Source organism: Tachyglossus aculeatus, chromosome X1 (assembly GCF_015852505.1).
Source record: "Tachyglossus aculeatus isolate mTacAcu1 chromosome X1, mTacAcu1.pri, whole genome shotgun sequence".
Taxonomy (NCBI): Eukaryota; Metazoa; Chordata; class Mammalia; order Monotremata; family Tachyglossidae; genus Tachyglossus; species Tachyglossus aculeatus.
This window is the reverse complement of record NC_052101.1, coordinates 118872270-118897473: the sequence shown is the minus strand read 5'-3', so window position 1 is coordinate 118897473 and position 25204 is coordinate 118872270. Positions and strand designations below refer to the sequence as shown.

The following is a 25204-nucleotide window of genomic DNA, read 5'->3' as shown; positions in this document are numbered from 1 at the left end:
TAGCAGAGCCGGGATTAGAACCCAGGTCATTCTGACTCCCAGGACCGTGTTCTATCCACCAGGCCATGCTGGGTTAATTGGAGGAGGCTTCATTTCTTATGCTGATAGTCTAATTAAGCAAAAGGGACTCTTCCTGAACCTTATATCTGGGTGTCACCTTATTAGCCTGCCAGAAAAAAAGGGGAAACTTTGATGGTATGAGTAATAACAGGTGGAAAACTGGTCTTCAAACTTGAAGAAGGACCCAAATCAACTCCAAAGGAAGAGCTTTCCAGGAGAATAAGGATGAATTCAAACCCCACCTTAACGTGGTCATCCATTGGGTATGCCCAACCCAAAGTAAGGTGTCTTCATCAACAAGATATCAGGCTCCCAACAAAACTGAAGGTTTTCGGAGCAGAAATAGTGTCCAGCTTTCTCTACTGCTGCAAGGCCTTTACCTACCAAAGATATCTAATCCAAGTTCTCGAGCAGTATCGATAGCCTCACCTATAAGTGGTATTAATAACGAATGGAGGAGCAGTCATAAACCAAATGAAGGTAATCAGCATGCTAGCTTTGAAGCAATGCTTGTTAATAATTACAACAATAATTATAGTACATATTAAGTGCTTACTATGTGCTAAGTACTGTAGTAAGCACTGTAGTAAGTAATAATAATAATGGTATTGTTAAACGCTTACTATGTGCCTACCACTGTACCAACATGGTAGGGTAGACACAAGATAATCAGGTCAGACACAATCCCTGTCCCACATGGGGCTCACAGTCTAAGTATGATTACCTATGATTACCTTATATCTACCCCAGTGCTTAGAACAGTGCACATAGTAAGCACTTAACAAATACTATTATTATTATTATTTAGGAGGGACTAAGATTTAATCCCCATTTTACAGATTGGAAAATGAAGCCCAGAGAAGTGAATCGACTTGCCCGAGGTCACACAGCAGGCAACTGGCAGAGTCGGGATTAGAATCCAGGTCCTCTGATTCCCAGGCCTAGGCTCTTTCCACTAAGCCACACTGCTTCTCTACACCTCCTCCACATGACAGAGAAGCAGCGTGGTTGGGAGTCAGAGGACACGGGTTCTAATCTCGGCTGCACCACGTCTGCTCTGTGACCTTGGGCACTTAACTTCTCTGTGCCTCAGTTACCTCAGCTATAAAATGGGGATTAAGACTGTGAGGCCCAGGTGAGACACCCTGATTACCTTGTATCTGCCCCAGCGCATAGAACAGTGCTTGGCACATAGTAAGCGTTTAACAGATACGATTATTATTATTATTATTATTAATAATAATAATAAAATAAATCAGCTGGACAAGACCTGCGCAGAGAATCAGTACAGGCCCTTGGAATGGGTGAAGCGGGCATGTGCTTGGGGTGTTGAAGGCACCAGAGAAGCAGAGATCGATTCCTGCTCCCTGCCTGTCGGCTCCTCGGAATCCAAAGCGGTGTCGCTAGGACTTGTGACTCCAGAAATGCCAGGGCTATCCCAAGCTCCACTCCGCTACCAATAATCTTAAACCAGCCAAGGGAAGAAAAATCGGGCCACCAGAAGAGGTTCAACGCCACACAACAGGGTACTGAACACTCGTTAAAAGGTGAATTGAAGAGCGGGGACTGTAATCAGAAGAATCAAAAGAAAAAATATGGCCACTGTAAAGCACACCTTTAAATGATGTGGTTCAGATGACCTCTGGAAAGCAACAGTGGCAGACAGACTCTGTTGCAGTAAACTGTCCTGAGCTCTTAGCCCTGTGCTTTGCAGACAGTAAGCGCTCCATAAATTGGTGAGCAGCAATTAGGAATGGGGCAGCCCTTCTTGAACAGAGTCTTCCATTGTACTCTCCCAAGCACTCAGTACAGTGCTCTGCACACAGTAAGCGCTCAATAAATACCATCGATGGATTGATTGGTGAGCAGCAATTACGAATGGGGTAGTTCTTCTTATACCAAGTCTTCCGTTGTACTCTCCCAAGCGTTCAGTCTAGTGTTCTGCACGCAGTAAGCGCTCAATCAATACAATTGATTGATTGGCTAGCCTGTGTGAGTCAAGGGGCCGGAAACAGAACCAGGCACTGTAAGTGAAGGCTTCACCTACAAACGAACTTAGGGTTTATAGGTGTAAGATGACAGAGACTGCTTTTGATAGAAGTAGTATGTAAGGAATTAGTCTTTTTAGCCCCACCCCCACCATTACCGCCTTCCTTCCACCCTCATACATGATGATTCCCCATCATTGGTGTCAACTCTGAATGCAAGGGAAATGGTGAACATGCATTATTTCAATTGGAAATGGAAAATTTAGCAAGAGTATTTCAGTAATTTTACTCATCGAAAAGAATACGTGGCAGTTTTGTGAACAAATATGAAATCAGAATTTGAATATTGGCTGAGTTTCTTGTATAGTTGTAATTAAATCGAGGCAAATGTGGTTTTTTTTCAACTGGAAGTTTACCAAAATGGTCACTGAACTCTTCAACAGAAAATATGTATAATTGTTGAGCAAAAAAAGGAAAAGTGAGTAAAATTCTTGAGAACCTGTCAAGGGCATTCTTCGGGAATAATTTCCACAGATTGTTTATGACTGAGTTTGTACAGCCCTAAATTGGAGGGGGGGATTGAGAAAACAGGTTGATTTGTTCAGATCAGATAATCCAAGCTAAAAAGTCCACTATGGGGCCTGAATTATTCAGTTCAGCTGTTCAGCACATCAACCAGGGAACTGAATGATTCGTCCCTTCACATGGGGTTGAATCTGAGTTTGCATGGGTCATATTAATAAGGTCTTCGGGTACTATGTAGTGCCTGAAAAACATCTACCTCATTTGAAATTTCAAATGTTGTCAGATATGCAAATATGTGGGAGGTGTGTGCCTGAGAGGTTTATAGCATTACAGACCATGAACAGGAGGATTTCAAGAAACAGCAGGAATGGCCAAAAGTCACTGTGGTATTCTTATACCAAGGGAATCCAACCTTCAAAGTCTTATTGAAGGCACATTTCCTCCAAGAGGCCTTCCCCTGCTAGGTCCTCACTTCCACTTCTCCCATTCCCTTCATATACTTGGATTTGTACCCTTTATCCCTAAGTGATTTATTTATATTAATGTGTATCCCCTTCTAGACTGTAAGCTAATTGTGGGCAGGGAACATATCTACCTACTCTGTTATAACGTACTATCCCAAGAGCTTAACACAGTGCTCTGCACACAGTAAGCGCTCAATAAATATAATTGAGTGAATGATTGATTGAAAGGTCCATTTTCTAGCCCCACACCCTACCGGTCCCTCTCTTTGTCAATTGCTGTTATGAAACTATCACCCCCTTGCAATGAGAACTTTATAGAACATTAAGTATAGCTGGGATTTTCAAAGGTGATTTTATTAAATAGACATATCGACCCTAATGTCCTGACTTAACAAGGGGGAGAAAGGTTCACAGTGTAAGGCGCTTTCATAAATTAGCTGCAAACTTTCCCGGTTCATTTAACCTAGTTATTATGTTTTCTAGACTGTAAGCTCCTCATGGGCAGGAAGTTTGTCTACCAACTCTGTTGCACTGTACTTCCCCAAATGCCTAATATGATTTTCTACAATGGTTAAGCACTCAATAAATACCGTTGATTGATTAGATGTTGGTTTGAAAAGCTCCGGAATTTGATTCACATGTATTTCAATAATCCTAAAAATCTAGACTCTGGGTGAGTAGAGGAAGAAGGGAGGAATAAATATTCTGTTGTCCCCCCAGCCTCTGAGTTACCCCTAACTTTCCTCCCATGGCTGCTCCCTAAAATCACTCAGGAGCCTCCACAGTGCTCTTAGCTCTGGAAAATCCTGGTAGTTTAGGATCTGAATGCTATCCCCGTAGCCACCCCCCGTGAAGTTTTGTTTTGTTTTTTGGGGTGTGCTTTTTTTTTCAGGAGTTCAGTTCTTCCAAGTCACTGCAAAATTGACATAGAAATTGAATAGCCGGCTCAATCTTCCAAGAGCCAGGACTTGGCACCTTCATACTTCTTCTTCCGATGGTTATCCGGCGCATGAAACCCCCGAGGCAGAAGCCTCTCTCTCACAAGCTCATTCCATGAACAGCGGTGGCACCCAGAGGGGTATAGGAAGGAGATGCCACAGGGTTTCACTGGAGATAGCCCGGCATCGTCGTCACGGGTCCCTCGTGCTACTTTAATCTTTTTTCCCTGATGCCTTGAGTTCCTGATACACCTCCGAAGCCCCTGTGATGCCAGCCGCATCTATCATTGAGATGGTGGTGCCTCGTTTCTTTTCCCGATTGAGACTTCCTTCTGGCCCTGAAATGGTGCCCGTGACCTGAGCTGATGGGAAACAGAGCCCCCGAGGGCCTCAGTGACTGACTACTGCCTTGAAGGTGACAACCAGAACCAATTTGTATAGCTTCACCGGGAACACAGTCAATGAACTGAAAGTCCCTTTTCGAAACAAGTTGACTTTACTTATTGTATTTCATTTATTTCATAGCCGACAAAATTTTCATTTAAAATTTAAAGCAGTTTTCAGCGAAGAGGAGTGTAAACAGCCCCTCGAATGCCTACTTGATCAGAGATAGTATTCCTGGAATCTCAGAGCAGCTTAAATGATTTTTTCCAGACTTTATTAAAAAGAAAATCCCCAAAGCCACCACCAGAGCTCCTGGTTTGGGGCTGCTTCCTGGGACCCCTATGTTAGCATACAGTGGATTTCAATTACTAATTTATAAACCCCTGAAAATAGGGGTCTCTGGTAGTGAAATGAAGAAACTATTAACTTAGCAGTAGGCCCAAGAGGACAAAAAGAAGCAGAGACACGATAAGCCAAAAACCTGACTTCCATTTCTCCTCTGCAGTCTCAGGAGGTAACTAGTGAGATCACATAAAGTTTGAATACATTTTTCATGCAGCTTAAATGTGATTATTTCTTTTGCCCATTGGCTCGACGTGGCTGATCTTGTTTACTCTGCTTTTTTAGCTTTCCTTTTCCTTGAGCCTTCGTTCAGCTCTTCCTTAGACTTGGCAGGAGGCTGTGAAGGGTGCAGATGGGAAGGCCCTCCATGGGCATCATGGGAAGACCCATGGTTGTCATGGTGATGGTCGCCATGGCCTCCCCAGGCAGAACCAAAGAGGACTGGGCAAACGAAGCCTTCAATGGAATCGAACGGGGATGCGTGGGAGTGTGTGGCAGTCATGAACACCTGGGATACAGCAACAGAGAAAGAGATCAGTCACTGAGGGTGGTACCATCTGTGCTCCTAAATCAAAGCGAGTAGAGATTAAAGATGCTGAAGCCCCTTTAATTGAGGCAGTGGTATGCAGTAACCCCTAAGTGGCAACTACACTCCAGGCAGCCAAACGCATGACTGATGAAATGCAAATAAAGTCCACTTTCCACTGCCAGAATTTACCTTCATCATTCATTTTTCTTAGCATTATATATATATAAATATATACAGTGTTATGTTTACAATTCCAGGACCAGTTCATCTTATGTCCCAGGAAGGCTGGGTTGCTACTAGGCTGGAACGTATTGACAGAGCTGTTTGCACTACCAAGGTAAGTTGTCAATTCGCCAAGATGCGACCCTGTCCTGAAATTTGTTCGATAAAAGCAATTCGAGGGATGATTAAACCGCATCTTCTTCCGAAGCGCTTTGAAAAAATTGGGGGTGGACCAGAAATGGATTCCAACCGGCCAGAAACGCTTTTTGGTGATCCAAAGTGTATATGCTGAAGTGCAGTGCGAAATCGTGGATTTGAAATCAAAATCTATCCTGCCTACTGAGTATGGTCAGGACGGCACGGCCACCTAAACGCTTCAAGTGGCACAGGGAGAGAGAGCTAAGGGCAAAGAGGAAATAGGAGATCCATAGATAAGCGTTGGTTTCTTCTACCCTAACCAAGATGGCTGGAGCCAGTGGTATAACTTCAAAAGCAAGGCCCCCAAGAAACCTAAGGAAAGGGGTTCCCCTTGTGTAATTCTCGTGCTCAGAGTGGGTGAAGATGGGGTGTCGACGAGGTGTCCTGCACGTCCCTACCCTACCCTACCCCTATCCCTGACTCTCTCCTCCCTGCCGAACCTGTGTGTCTTAGCTCGGCAGCGATGCGATATGAGTGAGAATTGATATGAGTGAGAATAGATGCTCCTACTCTCAACAATAATAATGATGATTATGGTATTTGTTAAGCACTTATTATGTGCCAGGCATTGTATTAAGCGCTGCGGTGACTACAAGCTAATCGGGTTGGACACAGTCCCTGTCCCACGTGGGGCTCACTGGCTCGATTCCCATTTTACAGATGCAGTAACTAAGGCCCTGATAAGTGACTTGTGCATGGTCACACAGCAGACAAGTGGCGGAGCGGGCATTAGAACCCATGACCTTTTAACTCCCAGGCCCATGCTCTATCCACCACGCCATTCTGCTTCTCAGGGAAGCATGCTCAGCATGCTCAAGGGAAGCAGTGTTCCGTAGTAGATAGAGCACAGAATGAGGAGTCAGAAAGACCTGGGTTCTAATCCCAGCTCCTCCACTTGGCTGCTGTGTGAACTTGGATAAGTCACTTCACATCTCTGGGTCTCAGTTACATCTGCAAAATGGGGATTAAAGACTGTGAGCCCCACATGGGACTTGGACTGTGTCCAACCTGATTAGCTTGCATCTACCCCAAAGCTTAGTACAATGCCTGGCACATAGTAAGTGCATAGCAAGTACCATTTAATAGGAAAAAAAAGGCCTCTTGCCCCCTGGTACTGTTTGGTAGTAGCTCCCGAATGAAGCTCTTCATACTCTACTCTAGTTCTGTCCCCTCTCTCCTAATCTTACCTACACTCAATTTAGGCCCCGACAATAGTAAAGAAAATGGAGGTTGAAGTAAGCACAAGAAACATCCCTAAAATGTGGGAATTTATGACGGATATACCCAGTAGTTACATGTGCCCATCGCAGAGGTCTAGTGGTTTGCATTTTGGAAAATAATCCTAGCCTCCTGTTTGGAAGTGTAGCTACCGGCAGATAATTGTATAGGATTTGAGAAGCAGCGTAGCCTAGTGGAAAGAGCCCAGGCCTGGAAATCAGGGGCCCTGGCTTCTAATCCTGGCTCTAACACCTGCCTGCTGGGTGACGCTGGGCAAGTCACCTACCCTCTTTGGCCTTCAGTTCCTTCATCTGTGCTTCCTTCCCCTTAGATTGGAGGTCCCATGTAGGACAGAGGTTGTGTCTGACCGACTATCTTGTATCCAGCCCAGTGCTTAGAACAGTGCTTGGCACATAATAAGCACTTGACAACTACGATAATTATTATCATTAATTTTTAAGGCTCTTTCTGGCTAGTGCAAACAGCTTAATAATGATGCATTTTTTTTAACTCGCTCCAATCAATATTCTAAAGAACTCACATCGCCATAGCTGTAGCATGCCTTCAAGGTCACGGTATTCCATCTGACTCACCCAGATTCATTTGGGTTTCACCCAGAAGCTTTAGCTAAGAGGGCTGCTGGGTCCGCAAGTGAAATGCAGATCTTCAAAGGATTAAAGCTCGAAAACCAACCCAACCTTCCTGCTTGGATCATTCGAAAACAAAAACAAAAAACCAAAAACACTTCCTCCTGGGACCCCAAGGCTTCACGAGCAAGAGTTGCATTGTGATCTTACCTTACAAGACACCATAAATAGAGTGAAGAAGAAGATAAGGTTGGCTTTAGAAATAGGAAGCCAGTGGGTCTGCTGTAGGGTGAAGAGGACTGCTCCGTACAAGCTGGCTTTGGTGGGGCTGGAAAAGAAATAGTAGCCAGGGCTGGAGTGGAGTGCGGGTGACCCAGCTTCAATGGAAAAGGCTACTGTAATCCCCTCTTCCCTCGGAGAAGTCCAGATCTTTCCAGCCACCTCTGCCTGCTTTTCAGGAGGAGAACAGGCGCCCTCCAGGTGGGATGGGGCCAGTAGGAACGAGAGGAGCCAGTTCTTCCCATCCGACCAAGGACCGCACCACGTTTCGGTCTGTCCGCTGCCTCAAGTGTGGGAGAGAAGGGTCAAACGGACCTCAGCCGCATAGCCCCCAGTGGACTTATGCAGCTCAAATTCCCCGGTAAAAGGGAAGGCGCTAGGAAACGGGAGTAGGGGAGGGAGGCACTGCCAGAGTTTCCCTCCAGCCTTAAGATGGTGGCAGTGGTGGGCCTGGGGCCTGGAAGTTCCTCATCTCTACCTCCGAACTTCAGCTACTATGGTCCAAAAAGATCAATTGGACAGCAGCGGCAGCAGCCTACCGGTTTTAACCTGACCAGGCCCAAAGGTGAGACCTGAGCAGGTGGTAGTTGATACTGGCTTGGGCCCAAATGGCACAGCCCATATCGCTTCCGGATTAAAGCCTCCTCCGGACCGCCCCTGGGCCTTAGGACGTGTGGGACTCACGTCTGTGCAGTCCTTGGCAGTCCATCTGAGGTTGCCACTCTACAATCTCTCCCTTCCCTCTTCTACCTGGAGAGTCGCATCAGGCCGGGCTGGGTCAGACCAGGAAGAACAGATTTAGCCCAGCCCAGGCTGAATATAAATTGGGCTGGACCCGGCTCCAGAACTGCAGCCCCTGCAAGGTCCGAGCAACAGATGCAGTGGCAGATATTTTTTGCTGAAACGAGTAATCTGTTTATCCTCAAGCCCCGGTTCTGATTTACAGAATATCCGAACGAGAGGGAGTGTCGCGGAGGGGCTGGCTATTTGAAGACAATAAGCGCTAATCCCGAGTCCGCCACTGGCTCCTTCTGGTCCCTGGACAAGTGAATTAACCTGTCTTTCATGAACTGAGACCAAGACTGACTTTCCCCCAAGACGGCTAGGAGGACTAACTAATAAGATGATTGGAAAGCCCTTAGCTTTCCTTCTTTAAGAAGAGCAAACAATGGGAGCTACTTACAAAGACATGTGAAGAACTTCATTAGTCTCTGGTTTCCAGACTCCACGAAGCAATTGTTCAAAGTTGGACATCAGTGCGACTCCAGACCCTGTGAAATAGTGCATTTCTGAAAATGTGGAACTGCTACGGTACAAAAGAAGACCACTAAAGCTAAGTTTCTCTTAATCCTACAATAACCACGAAGACCTATTCAATTTTCAAAGATCAACAGACCCCCCAAACTAGAAAGGAGACATTCCTGCTTATCCATATATCTTTCCCCATTTTGCCCCAAATCCAGCCAGACAAATCCACCTTCTCCCTATGAGAAACCCCATGAAGGAGCCCTTTCCAAGGAATGAAATTTTAAATGGAGAGCGGTTAGAGTTAGAAGGCCCCTCAACAGGTTATGGGCGTCAGTCTCCCGTTTCCAGGCAATCTTTTAGACTGTGAGCCCACTGTTGGGTAGGGACTGTCCCTATATGTTGCCAACTTGTACTTCCCAAGCGCTTAGTACAGTGCTCTGCACACAGTAAGCGCTCAATAAATACGATTGATGTGTACCTTAAACTAATGGACAAATCTGAGCCATCTGAAGCTCTTTGGAAGCCAAAGTGTGGCTCTTGAATGGCTTCCAGAAAACTCTATTTGCCCACTAGCTGATGGCTCCTGACCAAGTTTCGGAGCAAGCCGTTGCTCTACTATGACCACCCTCCCTGCACTTGCTTATGCCTTTCAGCTCTCACACTCCTTAAGATCATCTTCAGCAGCTCCCGGGGTCAAGAAGTTTGGCCACACCTGGTTTAAGCTATGCAAGGCAGATCGCTGGCTCTCTTTTTTTAAACGTGGAGACTCCTCACTCATCTTCCCCTGGTAACCTGGTCCAGGGTTTAATTTTCCTTCCTGCAATATGTCCTTCCTTCCATTTACCTGATTTTTCTCTCTGCAATTTAAGAACGTTTCTCTTGTTCCGACATCAGGGGACATGGAGGACAACTGGAGAACCTCCTCCTCATAATTACCCTTTCTACCCACCACTTGTCAGCTGTGTGACCTTGGGCAAGTCACTTAAATTCCCGGGACCTCAGTTCCCTCATCTGCAAGTAAAGATAATTATAAGTAAAGATAAGAGATGATCTTTGCTCCCTCCTACAAAGAGTGGGAGCCCCCTGTGGGACCTGATGATCTTGTACCCACCCCAGAGCTTAGTACAGTGCTTGGCACATAGTAACCACTTAACAAATACCACAATTGTTATTCTATACTTGAAGATGATTATTAAGCATACCCCTTCAGGCTAAACGACTCCAATTCCTTTCATTTTTTTCCTCGCAGGATCTATTTTCCATCTTCCTGTCATACCGCCATCTCTGCCATTCAGTTCGCTAGAGTGTGGGGTGTATCAGTCCTCAACACTACGGTAGTCTTGTTTGCTGGAGCTACTGTGTCTTGGCCCTTACCTTTGACCCATCCTGTAGCTACCATAATGAACCATCCATGGTGGTACTGGTGATGAGCATGGTGGATTCCAACAGCAATCTTGCGAACTCTTACCACTTCCTTCATTGCAACAAAGACAAGTTTCACAGGGAGGAAACTGACACACTTGTAAAAGAGGTTCATGGGGCAGAAGAAAATCATATACCTGCAAGAGACACATCCCTAGGAGTTAGGAGAAATGCAGTGCATAGCTACAGAGAGAAGAAAGCATGGAGTGGCATTGGGGTTGGAAATTATCCAGTTAATTTAGGAGGAATGATCTGTTTGGGCTGTCTATGTAGTCCACATAACCAAGCAATTAACAACTTTCCTGTGACCTTTGTGCTGTGGGGAGCCAGTCCAAGTCAGATAGACATGCTTTAATGAGGGGTCGGGATGGACTATGGTTACAAAACACATGTGTTCCCCTTTGCAATTCAGGAAGGATCACCTAATTTTAATCTGCACTGACCACTTGTCCCCAAGTGCGACTGAAGTCTTTACTTGGGTTCCTGCATCGCCTCCCAGGAGAGCCGGATTTTGTGAGGAAAAGGAGAGGTTGTTCAGTCAGTGCAGTTACACCATGCCTGTGGTTTTTAGGAGGCTCTTTTCAAACTCTTGGTGAATCTCAGCTCCATAAAGAACTATCAATCAATCAATCATTAAATCAATCAATCGAGGGTATTTACTGAACGCTTATTATGTGCAGGGCACTGTACTAAGTGCTTGGGAGAGTATAAAACAACTGAGTTGGCAGACACATCCCCTGCCCATAACGAGCATCCAGTCTAGAGGGGGAGACAGATATTAATATAAATAAGTAATTTATAATATATAATTCAAAGACCTGTACATAAGTGCTGTGGGGTTGAGGGGTGGGGTGAATATCAAATGGCCAAAGGTCACAGATCCAAGTGCACAAGTCTCCAGATAGCCAACGTTTAGTGTGGAACGAGTCTCCGGTGGTCCGTGCTTCTATGTTTGGGCTTGGAGCGTGTCTGTTCTCAGATCCCTGGGATGATAAGTCCCAAGAATGCTTACACTCCCCCCTGTTCGGGGCGAGAGCCAGAGTGCTGTGACCCATAGTTCCACTGAGGGGAGGGACTTCATACTGTCAATGATGATGGCAATTCATGCTCCGTGCTGGGCCTGCAGGAGGATTGTTCATCCCCTGGGAGAAAGTCCTCGTGAACAAAATGAATTCTGTCCTTGTCTGACTACATCCCTTCTAGCCAAAACTCTATATCAGTCAGATCAGTGGGAAACTTCAAATGGGAATTCATAGAAAGTGCATACTAAACTTCTAAAGGCTCCTTCGCTCATCTGTTGTATGACCTTGGGCAAGTCGCTTCACTCTTCTGTGCCTCAGTTCCCTCATCTGTAAAATGGGGATTAAGACTGGGAGCCCCATGTAGGACAGGGACTATGTCCAACTTGATTACCTTGTATCTTCCCCAGCTCTTAGAACAGTGCGTGGCACATAGTAATCGCTTAACGAATCCCATAAAAACAAAACAAAACAGGACAATCAATTTTCATTGTAAGCATCTAAACAAGATAGTCTGCTTACAAGCTTTGTGCCCCAAACAGATACTTTGGGCCTTTAGACCGTAAGCTCATTGTGGGCAGGGAACGTGTCTACAAACTGTTATACTGTAGGAGCTTACGACAGTGCTCCGCCCCCAGTAAGAGCTCAATAGATACCGTCAATTGGCTAACACGAGAGTCAAGTATGCGGACATAGGAACGCCTTTCACTGCAACTGATTTTTCTTTTCAGGTATCAGTGCAACGTTGAAGACTTACCAGACCGCCGAGGCCAGGAGCACACTAGAGTTATTGCTGAAGTAATCGATGGGAGCTTCACCAAGTAGAAGATCGGCCAGTATGTAACTCCCAAAGCAGTAGAGCATGGCACAGAGCCAGGAAGCCACGGGGCTCCGGCGGGACAGCTCCACAGCTCCTGCAAAGGATTGTCATGGTGAACACCTTTGTTCTCTGACGTTAGGGGCCTTTCCCACCTTTTTGTGGCCCACGACTGCAGAGACCGCCTTCATCCATAGGAAGCCAGAAAAAGGCAAAGCAAATAACCAGCTCACTTACTGACAAGGTTATTTTTTTAAAAATATGTCCTGGTGGATAGAGCCCGGGCCTGAGAGTCAGAAGGACCCCGGATCTACCACCTGTCTGCTGTGTCACCTTGGGCAAGTCACTTCACTTCTCCAGGCCTCGATGACCTCATTTGTAAAATGAGGAGTAAGACTGTGAAGCCCTTGTGGGACATGGACTGTGTCCAACCTGATTCACTTGAATCTACCATCGTGCTTAGTACAGTGCCTGGCACATAGTAAGTGCTTAACAAATACCATTAAAAATAAATAAATAAATAAAATAAAGGATTGCTCCGCTATTAGGTACAGAAATATGAGGGCCTGGTTTAACAAGTAGTTTCGCATCTATTAGCATCTATTACGGAGTAAGGTTGATAATACAGCATATTGTTTGTATGCAATGAGAGAATACAATTCCGACCCAGCGGGAAACTCTTCCAACACCCCAGGTGACTAGAGTGATCAAAAGCCTTCGAGACAGTCATCGACTATATGCTAACAATTATGCTCTTGAAGCATATACACAGAAAGACACACAGCATGACCTAGTGGACCTGTGAGTCAGAAGGACCTGTGTTCTAATCCCAGCTTTGCCACTTGGCTGCTGTGTGACCTTGGGTAAGTCACTTCAGTTCTCTGTGCCTCAGTTACCTCATCTGTAATTTGGGGATTAAGACTGTGAGCTCCGTGTGGGACAGGGACTGGGCTCAACCTGATCAGTTTACATCTAGCCCAGCGCTTAGTACAGTGCCAGGCACATAGTAAGCGCTTAACAAACATAATTAAAAAAATGATTCCAAACTGCTCTGTCATCTGGATGGTATGAGCGGCAAAGACCACAGCAGCTACCAAAGCAAGCGCTTGCCTGGTCACGAGGCTTTGGCACTATACTGTGGTCACTTTGGCCGTGGATGGGTCCTGCTCCTAAAAAACCTTCACGTGCACTTTGCAACGTGTTGCACCTCTGCCCTCCTACTTGCCCTTTGCCCTCCATACATCAGCGGGAATATGCCTGGCAGAACGGAGACCGTGCAAGTTGGTTGGGGTTGGGGGGGAGGGAGGATGTGAGGGTGCAAAAACCACTAATGCCACAATCCACTTCCTGTGTGCAAGATACTTCAGGACTGAGGCTTAGCTTACATCTCCGCCAGGAGACTCCATCGACACTTTCAGGAGACCGCTGGAGCAGTCTGGGGAGGGGCTGCCCTCCTTGAGCTGAGGCTTTTCAATCAATCGATCGATCAATCAATTGTATTTATTGAGCACTTACTCTGTGCAGAGCACTGTCTTGTCTTACGCTGTCATCTCTGACCCTTAGTGACTCCATGGACAGGTCTTTCCCAGAACACCCCATCACTGTACTAAGCGCTTATTTATATTACTGTCTGTCTCCCCCTCTAGACTGTCAGCTCATCACAGGCAGGGAACGTGTCTGTTTATTGTTATATTGTACAAGCGCTCAGTTCAGTGCTCTGCACATAGGAAGTGCTCAATAAATATAACTGACCGACTGACTGACTGAGAGTACAATACAACCAAGTCAGCAGACACGTTCCCTGCCCATAACCAGCAGAATTCCAAGAGGCAGACTCAAAAACAGGAGGGCCTTGTGTGGGGCAAATCCACGAGGGCAGTAAGGGACTGTCTTTTCAGCCACACAGGGACAGAAACGCACTGACAGTAAACACCATCTTGCAAAACAAAGGATGGATGAATATTCTGATATCGGCTCGGCCGCTTGTCTGCTGCGTGACCTTGGGCAAGTCACTTCCACTTCTGTGGGCCTCAGTTACCTCATCTACAAATTGGGGACTCAGACCGTGAGCACCGTGTAGGACATGGACCGTGTCCAACCTACCTTGTATCTTCTCCAGCATTTAAGTACAGTGCCTGGTACCTAGCTGGCTTAACAAATACCATTAAAAGAAAATATGTAGTAACACTAAGATTTCCTCTCAGGGCAGGTTTGGGTTATTCTGCAAGCCTGAGGGGAAAATGATTACAGTGCATAAAATTGAAATTCCGCTTTCTAGATTAAAAAGGATAAACTCAAACAGAGAAAGGTGAAAACTTGTGGCCATTTGGTGCTTTGGTAGATTACTCTGGGCTCCTCAAGTTGCAGGCAACTGGAATTTCTTCCTTTCAGAGTGGTTCAATTGTATCTTTCAAATCCATTCGTGCCTTTGGCCCTACTATATGTTCAGGCAGTCCTTGAACTTTACAACATAACAGGGTTCTCAAAACTGCGTCAAGTTGCAACATAAGTCGGCACCAGTTTTTTTCCAAACTGGGGGATGAATTCTTGAACCATCCTGTTTTTACCAAAATTACCGAGAATTGTGTACTCGATTACAGAAGAGTAATTCAGCAATATGGCTTAATGGAAAGAAACCCAGGGTGGAAGTCAGAGGACCTGGGTTCTAATCCCAACTCCATCACTTGCCTGCTGTGTAATCTTGGGCAAGTCACTTAACTGCTCTGTGCCTCAGTTTCCTCCTCTGTAAAATGGGAATTAAATACCCATTCTCCCTCCCCTTTAGACTGTGAGCCCCATGTGAGACAGGAGTGGGTCTGACCTACTTACTTTGTACCTACTCCAGTGCTTAGTTAAGTGCTTGGCACAAAGTAAGCATTTAACAAATATCACTACTATTATTACTATTTATACTGAGTCAGAGGTTCCACGATAGAGTAGCCGACTTTGACTTCACCGGACTTAAAATAGACTTGTTGACCCACCCCGTTGACCCCTGGCTTCTCCTGCACCACCCCCTCCACCCTCTTTAAATTTTCCCCCACTTTCTCTCCCCATCAGAGTCTTTCAAATAGTTTTCCCATTTTCCCACAGCCTCCCGCTGTCCATGCCCCCAGAGGCTAATGACATTAAGTCAAAGCTGATGTGCTATAAAATGAAATGGAGTGTAAATTTATAAATGTTAAGTGTCGTTCGTAGTAACTCAAAATGTCTTGGTTTGAGGATCACCTGTAGTATTCTTATAAATGGTAGTCTGTGAAAAGAGTTTATTTTTTCAGGTATCAAATATAAGTAGACAAGGATTTCTTTCCAAAGGGTACCCGAGGCTGTAACACATGCCGTTTGGGTGCAACTTCACCCCCAAACTTACACAGCATATGTAGTGTACTTTAAGAATGTCCATCTGTGAAAAAGATTATGTTTTGGTCAAATTTTTTCAGGTATCCCATAAAAGTAGAGCTTTATGACTTTTTTTCCAAAGTATCCCTTAATCTGTCCTCCTAAACAGCTACATTTCCCAAATAACGAACCCTTAACAGGCAGGCAGAAAACTCCTCACCCTGGGGTTCAAGGCTCTCCCATCACCTCGCCCCCTCCTACCTCACCTCCCTTCTCTCCTTCTCCAGCCCAGCCCGCACCCTCCGCTCCTCTGCCGCTAATCTCCTCACCGTGCCTCGTTCTCGCCTGTCCCGCCGTCGACCCCCGGCCCACGTCATCCCCCTGGCCTGGAATGCCCTCCCTCCCCACATCCGCCAAGCTCGCTCTCTTCCTCCCTTCAAGGCCCTACTGAGAGCTCACCTCCTCCAGGAGGCCTTCCCAGACTGAGCCCCCTCCTTCCTCTCCCCCTCGTCCCCCTTTCATCCCCCCCACCTTACCTCCTTCCCTTCCCCACAGCACCTGTATATGTTTGTACATATTTATTACTCTATTTATTTATTTTACTTGTACATATCTATTCTATTTATTTTATTTTGTTAATATGTTTGGTTTTGTTCTCTGTCTCCCCCTTCTAGACTGTGAGCCCACTGTTGGGTAGGGACTGTCTCTATATGTTGCCAACTTGTACTTCCCAAGCACTTAGTACAGTGCTCTGCACACAGTAAGCTCTCAATAAATACGATTGATTGATTGATTGATTAACACTGACCGTTTTACCTAAACTCTTTCCGTGTTGATACCTAACAACCTACTCACATGTAAGCATTCAGAACATTCGGAGGCCACAGTCTGGTCATAACGATAGCATTTTCTAGCGAAAAAGATGGATAAGCCTCAGTGCCTTCAATTTTTTTTAGGGCTTTTGTTAAGTGCTTATTATATGCCAGGCACAGAACTAAGCACTGGGGTAGATACGAGATAATCAGGTTGGACACAGTTCATGTCCCGCATGGGGCTTGCAGTTTTAATCCCCATTTTACTGATGAGGTAACTGTGGCACAGATAATTGAAGTGACTTACCCAAGGTCACATAGCAGCCAAGTGGCAGAGCTGGGATTAGAACCCAGGTCCTTCTGCCTCCCGGGCCCATGTAATATCCAGTAGGCCACACTGCTTCTTCACTTCCAGGTTGTAGAAGACTTCAGGATCAAGAACCCATACAAAAGCACTGATTATAATGATGGTGGGTTCTGTGTGTGTGTTTGTGCGTGTGTGTTTATGGTACTTGTTAAGCGCTTACTATGTACCAGGCACTGAAGTAAGAGCTGGAACAGGTACAGTATATGTAGATCAGACATATTCCCTGTCCCACAGGAGGCTCACAGTCTAAGTAGGAGGGAGAACGGGTATCAAACCCCCATTTTACAGTCGAAGTAACTGAGGCACAGAGAAGTGAAGTGACTTGCCCAAGGTCACACAGCAGAAAAGTGGCAGAGCAGAGATTAGAACCCAGGCCCTCTGAGTCTGTGGTGTGCTGTGCCACTAGTACTCTCTCAATCTCTGCCAGCCACGTTCCCGCTGAGGCCCGGAATGCAACAAGCAAGTAGGTGGGCAGGTAAGTGCCAGGAAGAGCTTTCTGATTCTGTTGGGTTATAGTTTGCACAGGATCGTTCATGCAAACAAAATCCTCTCATTTCCTTATCAGTGGAAGAGACCTGCCTACCCTGGAGACTGGGGAAAAGATACTGAGGTTTCATGACCACCACAAGACTTAAAGGGCTTGGCTTCCTTCCCTCCCTCTGAGGCGTACAACAAAGGTTCGGCTCACCCTCAAACCAATAAAACCACTTGGTTTGGGAAAAAAGGAAATTGATGCAAGATTTCTATCCTTGGGTTCATTGATTTGGAAGAAGGAAACTGTAGCTAGATAGCCATCTGTCCAAGAGTTTCCCCTTCTCTGATTCATTAAACTGGAACCAGAATTTAACCAGTCTGAGAAAGGAAACATGTCCCTGTTCTCCACATACTTATTGGAAAATCGTTTCATGTAACGCAGGAAGCAGTAAGTGTTCCCTCTTTCTCCTCCAATCTCTGCCGTTAACCTTTATCGAGTTACAGGGACATCAAAGACTTAAGTGTCCAATATCCCTCCTTCTGTGAAAACAGAAAACGCCCTAGCCATAAGGTGAAAATGCGATCGCAACTTTGTGAGGCTGAGCTGCTTTCCGCCGCATGTGATTTAATAAAAAAAATTAAACATAAGCCAAGAGTTAATTCCTGGGAGCAGCTGTGGCTCACTATCAGTGCTGGAAGGGATGATGAGCCCCTAGTTTTTGAAATGGATACCTCTACCATGGTCTAAAAATAAAACCTATGGGGATTCCATTCTTTCCAGTGCCTTAGCTTTGCCCTCTCTGTCAATCTGTTGAGAATTTTGAGGGTTTCTAGAAGAGGAGAGGTTTTAAAACCCTTGTTTCTCTTGTGTGACCCTATCCCATGCGAAGCCAAGCATGATGAGGTCTATAAAGTACCGAAGGATCTTCTAACGCTCATCTACGCTGATCACTTGTCCCCAAGTGCAACTGAATCACTGCCTTTAAATGTGATCCTATATTTTGGGACGAAAAGGAGAGGTTGTTCAATCAGTTGCACCAAGCCCATGGCTTCTAGGAGGCTCTTCTCAAGCTCTTGGTGAGTCACAGCCCCTTATGGGACAAGTCTCAAGATAGCTGAGGTTTGCCATGAAACAAGCACGATGAGGGCTATAAAATACTGATTTTATCTACTGCAGATAGGGATTCTGAAAATATCTACAATTACTCAAACCTCCACTTGGGCTAACCTAAAACATCCCTCTCCAGGTTCAGCGACTGACGTGCAAGCCACTGGCTGTGTTGCTGAATTCTCCCTGACTCTGAAGGGTATGTAGATCAACCGATCAACTGTATGTACTGAGCACTTACTGTGTGCACAGCACCGTACTAAGCGCTTGGGAGAGTACAATATAACAGAGGTGGTAGATCTGTTCAAGGCTGTGAAGTTGCCTGGGGCAAAGGCACTGCAAACTAGAATGTGGTGTGATTTGAGTGGGCTGACAATACCTTTGGTCCAAACTGTCCAGCAGAGGCAAGATTACTCTCCAAAATATGGGTGAATCCAAGTCAATTATACCAAGCAAAACAGTCTCTCTCTGAAAGAACACGTCCCTTGAGGCAACATCGCGGGAGATTGGCATTAAAAGGAGTTGGTGTCGGAGTAGAGGAAGAAGAGTCATGGCTCGACTTCAAATCCTTACCGCAAAAGCAGCCACCACCTGATATCCAGAGTAGTCTTTCCTTAGGCCAGGCCATGATTCTTATTATCATGATACTGGTTAAGTGCTTTCTATGTGCCAAGCACTGTACTAAGCACTGGGGTACAGATTGGATACAGTCCCTGTTCCACACGTGGCTCAGTCTAAGTAGAGGGAGTAGGATTTAATCGCCTTGTCACAGATGAGGGAACAGAGGCATAGAAAAGTGAAGCGACTTGCCCAAGGTCACATAGTAGATGAGCTGCGGAGCCGGGATTAGAAGCCAGGTCCTCTGACTCCTAGACCTGTGCTCTTTCCATTAGGCCACCCTGCTTCCCTGATTTCCCACGTTCAGAGAACTCTAAACCAATTTAAACCCCCAAACGTTGCACCACACTTCAGTGCCTTGACCACCATCGTGGATAATAATAATGATGGTATTTGTTAAGTGCTTACTATATGCAAAGCACTGTTCTAAGCGGTGGGGGATACAAGGTGATCAAAATGTCCCTCGTGGGGCTCACAGTCTTCATCCCCATTTGACAGATGAGGTACCTGAGGCACAGAGAAGTGAAGTGACTTGCCCAAAGTCACACAGCCGATAAGTGGCGGAGCCAGGATTAGAACCCATGACCTCTGACTCCCAAACCCGGACTCTTTCCACTGAGCCACGCTTTCTCCAGCCAACAAAAACCAGAAGGTAGGTTTGTAAATTCCTAGCAAAGGCTTTTAACCAAAGTAGTGCAAAACTTGAAGGTCTTAGGAAAAATGCTTACCTATGTTCATTCATTCAATCATAATAATTGAGCACTTACTGTGCAGAGCACTGTACTAAGTGCTTGGAAAGTACAATTCGGCAACAGACACAATCCCTACCCACAACAGGCTCACAGTCTAGAAGGGGGCAATCTGTTTAATGGGTAATGACTATATTAATATAGTCAGGGGTTCTTCTGAGGGACCTTAGGCTTCTTGGTGGTGACCCATGTAGGCTACTTGTTGATTGCCTTGAATTATAAAAAACAATCATGCAATAATAATAATAATAATAATGACGGTTTTTGTTAAGCGCTTACTATGTGCAAAGCACTGTTCTAAGCACTGGGGGGATACAACGTGATCAGGTTGTCCCACGTGGGGCTCACAGTCTTAATCCCCATTTTGCAGATGAGGGAACTGAGGCCCAGAGAAGTTAAGTGACTTGCCCAAAGTCACACAGCTGACAAGTGGCAGAGCCGGGATTTGAACCCATGACCTCTGACTCCAAAGCCCAGGCTCTTTCCACTGAGCCACACTGCTTCATACCACCTTCCCACTGCCACGATCGGCTCCATTACTAAGGGCTCTGATATTTCCATTTTGTTTGGGATTTTTTTTGTGAATGTTTAAAGAGATTTTGAAATGAGCTCATCTTGAGCTACTGACTTCTCGAATCAGTTTAGTAACCAAATGGAAGTTCTTGAAAAGCTACAGGCAACTTTTCTGAGCACTCACTGTTCCATAAAGACTACAAAATACTTGTCAAATGTACAAGGACATGAATTCAACGAGCCCTGAGAGGAAGTAGGATTGAATATGAACAATGTGCTCCAGTTTCTTTCTGTGCTCTTGATGAGTGCTTTTTAAGCCCATGCTGGTCTATGGGAGTTATTACGAGTGTGACTTTATTAAGCAGTTTTCTGATATAATTGGGCTCTGGAGATGGAAACTGCTGTCCTTCATATTAAGGAGAAATGCCTGTTAAGAAGTAATACCGTACTGTCTTTAATTAGTTTTGATTTGCAGTTAGCCTGTGTCCACGAACAGCACTTTCCCCAAGATGTAATATTCAAGAAGTGGCCAGCTCCTGGGCAGGTTGTGGTGTTTCGGCTCTGCCACTGTCTGCTGTGTGATTTCAGGCAAGTCACTTAACTTCTCTGTGCCTCAGTTCCCTCATCAGTAAAATGGGGATTCAATACCCATCCTCCCTTCTACTTACTCTGTGAGCCCCAAGTGGGACCTGATTATCTTGCACCTACCCCAGCCTTTAGTACAGGGCTTGGCATGTAGTAAGCACTTAACAAATTCCACAGTTATTATTCTTGTCTCCATCCCGGGAGACCTTGAATAGGGAAAGACTACTAGACAACCATTTGTCCTTAGTCATTCCCTAGAATGGAGCTAGACCAAATGACTGCTTGAAATCCCTTCATGTTCTCTACAATTCGAAGACGCTAACTCCTTTACTGAAGTTCTTGAACCAGTGGGCAAACGTGACTGCTAATTCTGCTGTACTGTAAAAACGGTAGTATTTGTTAAGCGCTTACGACGTGCCAAGCACTGCACTCTCCCAAACGCTTAGTACAGTGCTCTGCGTGTAGTAAGTGCTCTATGAGCACCGTTGACTGACTGATTGCGCAGACTGGGGCTACACCAGCGTTTTCGATCCTAGGTGAATTCAGGCAGGTTAAACTACTCTTTCTTCGACTGTCCGGGTCCTTGATTCCCAGGTTATCCTTTCTACTTTGAAAGCGTGAGGCAGAAATCATCAATCGTATTTATTGAGCGCTTACTGTGTGCAGAGCACTGTACTAAGCGCTTGGGAAGTACAAATTGGCAACATATAGAGACAGTCCCTACCCAACAGTGGGCTCACAGTCTTCCACCATTCCTTAAAGCTCAAGGGAACAGGGACCGTGAACTCCTTTGATACCCGTTCCCTACAACGCAATCGACGATTTCGTAAAGCGGGTGCTACTCGGAAATGGCTTTCCCAGCCTTCAAGGAAACCGTCTGCCTCCCTAGTTGTTACCAGAAACGGACCCCAGACCACCCAACACTTTCTGTTTCCTTGGAAATCCAGGATGTTCCACAGTACTCTGAGCGGAATTAACAGCGGACAGCTGTCTGAATCCCGTTGGGCCTTCACCTGTTAGGGTCTTGTCTGAAAATGGAAAGTATTATATGGGGAAGAGGAAGGGGAGAGGGAGAGGCGGGGAGGGGAAGTGTGCGTGTGTGTGCTGTGTGTTTGGGGGGAAGAGGAGAGAGAGCCATCCCCCACCTTTGGAATCCCCCAAGAGAGCGAATTCAACAGCCAAGGTACTACCTCATCATCATCAATCGTATTTACTGAGCGCTTACTATGTGCAGAGCTAGCTCTCTTCCTCCCTTCAAGGCCCTGCTGAGAGCTCACCTCCTCCAGGAGGCCTTCCCAGACTGAGCCCCTTCCTTCCTCTCCCCCTCGTCCCCCTCTCCATCCCCCCATCTTACCTCCCTCCCTTCCCCACAGCACCTGTATATATGTATATATGCTTGTACATATTTTTTTTACTCTATTTATTTATTTATTTAATTTATTTGTACATATCTATTCTATTTATTTTACTTTGTTAGTATGTTAATATGTTTGGTTTTGCTCTCTGTCTCCCCCTTTTAGACTGTGAGCCCACTGTTGGGTAGGGACTGTCTCTAGATGTTGCCAATTTGTACTTCCCAAGCGCTTAGTCCAGTGCTCTGCACATAGTAAGCGCTCAATAAATACGATTGATGATGATGATATTCACTACTCTATTTTATTTGTACGTATTTACTCTATTTTATTAATGATGTGTATATCACTGTATATATGTATCCCTGTATATATGTTTGTACATATTTATTACTCTATTTATTTATTTTATTTGTACATATCTATTCTATTTATTTTATTTTGTTAGTGTGTTGGGTTTTGCTCTCTGTCTCCCCCTTTTAGACTGTGAGCCCACTGTTGGGTAGGGACTGTCTCTAGATGTTGCCAGTTTGTACCTCCCAAGCGCTTAGTCCAGTGCTCTGCACATAGTATGCGCTCAATAAATACGATTGAGGATGATGATGATGATGATGCAGAGCACTACCTCCCAAGAGGGGGAGAATCCCCGTGAGCCAGAAGCCCTGGGCCAAGAGGTGCGGGGGGACTGGCCGCTGGCCTGGCACGGCCGAGGGCCGCAGTAGGTGGGGGGCTCTTGTGAGGCCCCTCCCGGGCCTGGGCCTGGAGGGCAAGCAGGGGGTGGGGGGATGGCGGTGTCTGCTTACCGAACCCGATCTCTCTTCCTCGGCCCGAAGCCTTATATAGCCATCGCCGCCGGAGCTTCACCTCGCCAAGGGCATGCAGAGGCTGGGGGAGGTGGGGGCAGCGATGGCCGCCTGGAAGGGCGCAGGTTGGCACCCCCCCTTTACGGTGGCTCCCGGATGGGGAGAGTGTCCCCCCCCCCCCCCGCCTCCACCAGCCCCCTTAGAAGCGACCCCCGGGCTAACCCCTGCGCCCCCCCCCCCGCCGCCCGCCACTCCCCAGCTGACCTGGCTCATATTTGAGGTACAGGATGGAGACGATGAAGTAGCTCAGGTCGAAGACGGGGAAGAGAGGGACCCGCGAGAAGTGCAGGGCCAGGTCGCCGAGGCTCAGGGCCGAGAGCAGGTCCATGGCCGCCGGCGGCCGAGCGAATGGAGCCCAGCGCGGCGCCCCCGGCGCCCAGACCCCTCCCCCGGGGAGGCACTGGCCCGGACCCCTTGCAGGCACCGCCCCGACGCCCGCCCTCTCTCCCTCCCTCCTTCTCTCCCTCCCTTCCTCCTTCTCTCCCTCCCTCCCTTCCTCCTTCTCTCCCTCCCTCCCTCCCTCCTTCTCTCCCTCCTTCCTCTCCCTCCTTCTCTCCCTCCCTCCTTCTCTCCTTCTCTCCCTCCCTCCTTCTCTCCTTCTCTCCCTCCCTCCTTCTCTCCCTCCCTCCTTCTCTCCCTCCCTCCCTCTCTCCCTCCCTCCTCTCCCTCCCTCCTTCTCTCCTCTCCCTCCCTCCCTCCTTCTCTCCCTCCCTCCCTTCCTCCCTCCTCTCCCTCCCTCCTTCTCTCCCTCCCTCCCTCCTTCTCTCCTCTCCCTCCCTCCCTCCTTCTCTCCCTCCCTCCCTCCTTCTCTCCCTCCCTCCCTTCCTCCTTCTCTCCCTCCCTCCCTCCCTCCTTCTCTCCCTCCCTCCCTCTCTTCCTCCTTCTCTCCCTCCCTCCCTCCTTCTCTCCCTCCCTCCTTCTCTCCCTCCCTCCCTCTCTTCCTCCTTCTCTCCCTCCCTCCCTCCTTCTCTCCCTCCCTCCCTTCCTCCTTCTCTCCCTCCCTCCTTCTCTCCCTCCCTCCCTTCCTCCTTCTCTCCCTCCCTCCTCTCCCTCCCTCCCTCCTTCTCTCCTCTCCCTCCCTCCTTCTCTCCCTCCCTCCTTCTCTCCCTCCCTCCCTCCCTCCTTCTCTCCCTCCCTCCCTCCTCTCCCTCCCTTCCTCCTTCTCTCCCTCCCTCCCTCCCTCCTTCTCTCCCTCCCTCCTCTCCCTCTCTCCCTCCCTCCTTCTCTCCCTCCCTCCCTCCCTCCTTCTCTCCCTCCCTCCTCTCCCTCTCTCCCTCCCTCCCTCCTTTCCTCCCTCCCTCCCTCCCTCCCCGCTTTACTCCATCCACCGATCGACCGCCTTTATTCACCCATCGATCCAAGTACATCAGTGGCATCTCCCCCTCCGGACTGTGAGCTCGTGGTGAGCGGGGGATGCGTCTGTTTGTTCTGCTCCTGGACTCTCCCAAGCGCTTAGTAATCAGTTCTTCTCCTGGACTCTCCCAAGCGCTTAGTAATCAATCAATCATCAATAAATATGATTGATGATGATGATGATGATCAATCAATCGTATTTATTGAGCGCTTACTGTGTGCAGAGCACTGCATTTGGGAAGTACAAGCTGACAACATGTGGAGACAGTCCCCACTCAACAGTGGGCTCACAGTCTAGAAGGGGGAGACAGAGAACAAAACCGAACATACCAACAAAATAAAATAAATAGAATAGATAGGTACAAGTAAAATAAATAGAGTAATAAATATGTACAAACATATATACATATATACAGGTGCTGTGGGGAAGGGAAGGAGGTAAGATGCGGGGGATGGAGGGGGGACGAGGGGGACAGGGCTTTGTACAGGGCTTTGCACACAGTAAGTGCTCAATAAAGACGATTGGATATATTGAGTACTGTGCAGAGCACTCTACTAAGCGCCTCGGAGAGTACAACGCAACAACGGTACAGGGAATGTCACTGTCTATTGTGGTACTGTGCTTTCCCAAGCGCTTAGTACAGTGCTCGGCACCCAGTAAACGCTCAATAAATACGAATGAATGAGTGGTACAGTGGTAGACCTGCTTCTGCTTCTCTCTTCCTCCTTTCCGCCCCCAATACAGCGTGGTTTTCATCTTGAATTGAAACGTTCATCTACACCCTCCGTCGACGTGTGGATTAAAAACGGTAGTATTTGTTAAACGCGTAC

General features: G+C 46.9%; 1 protein-coding gene across 1 annotated transcript; it reads right to left on the bottom strand.

Annotated features, from left to right (window-relative positions):
* Positions 1-4478: 4478 nt before the first annotated feature.
* Positions 4479-23367, bottom strand: TMEM38A (transmembrane protein 38A). The gene is made up of 6 exons (XM_038772747.1): positions 23225-23367; positions 12181-12337; positions 10357-10541; positions 8918-9005; positions 7666-7783; positions 4479-5209 (listed from the first exon to the last, which is right to left on the bottom strand). Exons 1-6 carry the CDS (start codon positions 23346-23348, stop codon positions 4970-4972), a joined length of 912 nt encoding a protein of 303 aa, XP_038628675.1. The 5' UTR covers positions 23349-23367; the 3' UTR covers positions 4479-4969.
* Between the last annotated feature and the right edge of the window lie 1837 nt (positions 23368-25204).

Bases quoted from the DNA above. Each gene is read 5' to 3' on its own strand.
- TMEM38A (XM_038772747.1), bottom strand. From the start codon at position 23,348: ATGGACCTGCTCTCGGCCCTGAGCCTCGGCGACCTGGCCCTGCACTTC. The intron at 12,338-23,224 runs GTCAGCTGGGGA...AATCCTTTGCAG, and splicing joins GTACCTCAAATATGAGCCAG to GAGCTGTGGAGCTGTCCCGC. The intron at 10,542-12,180 runs GTAAGTCTTCAA...TGTCTCTTGCAG, and splicing joins CTCCTGGCCTCGGCGGTCTG to GTATATGATTTTCTTCTGCC.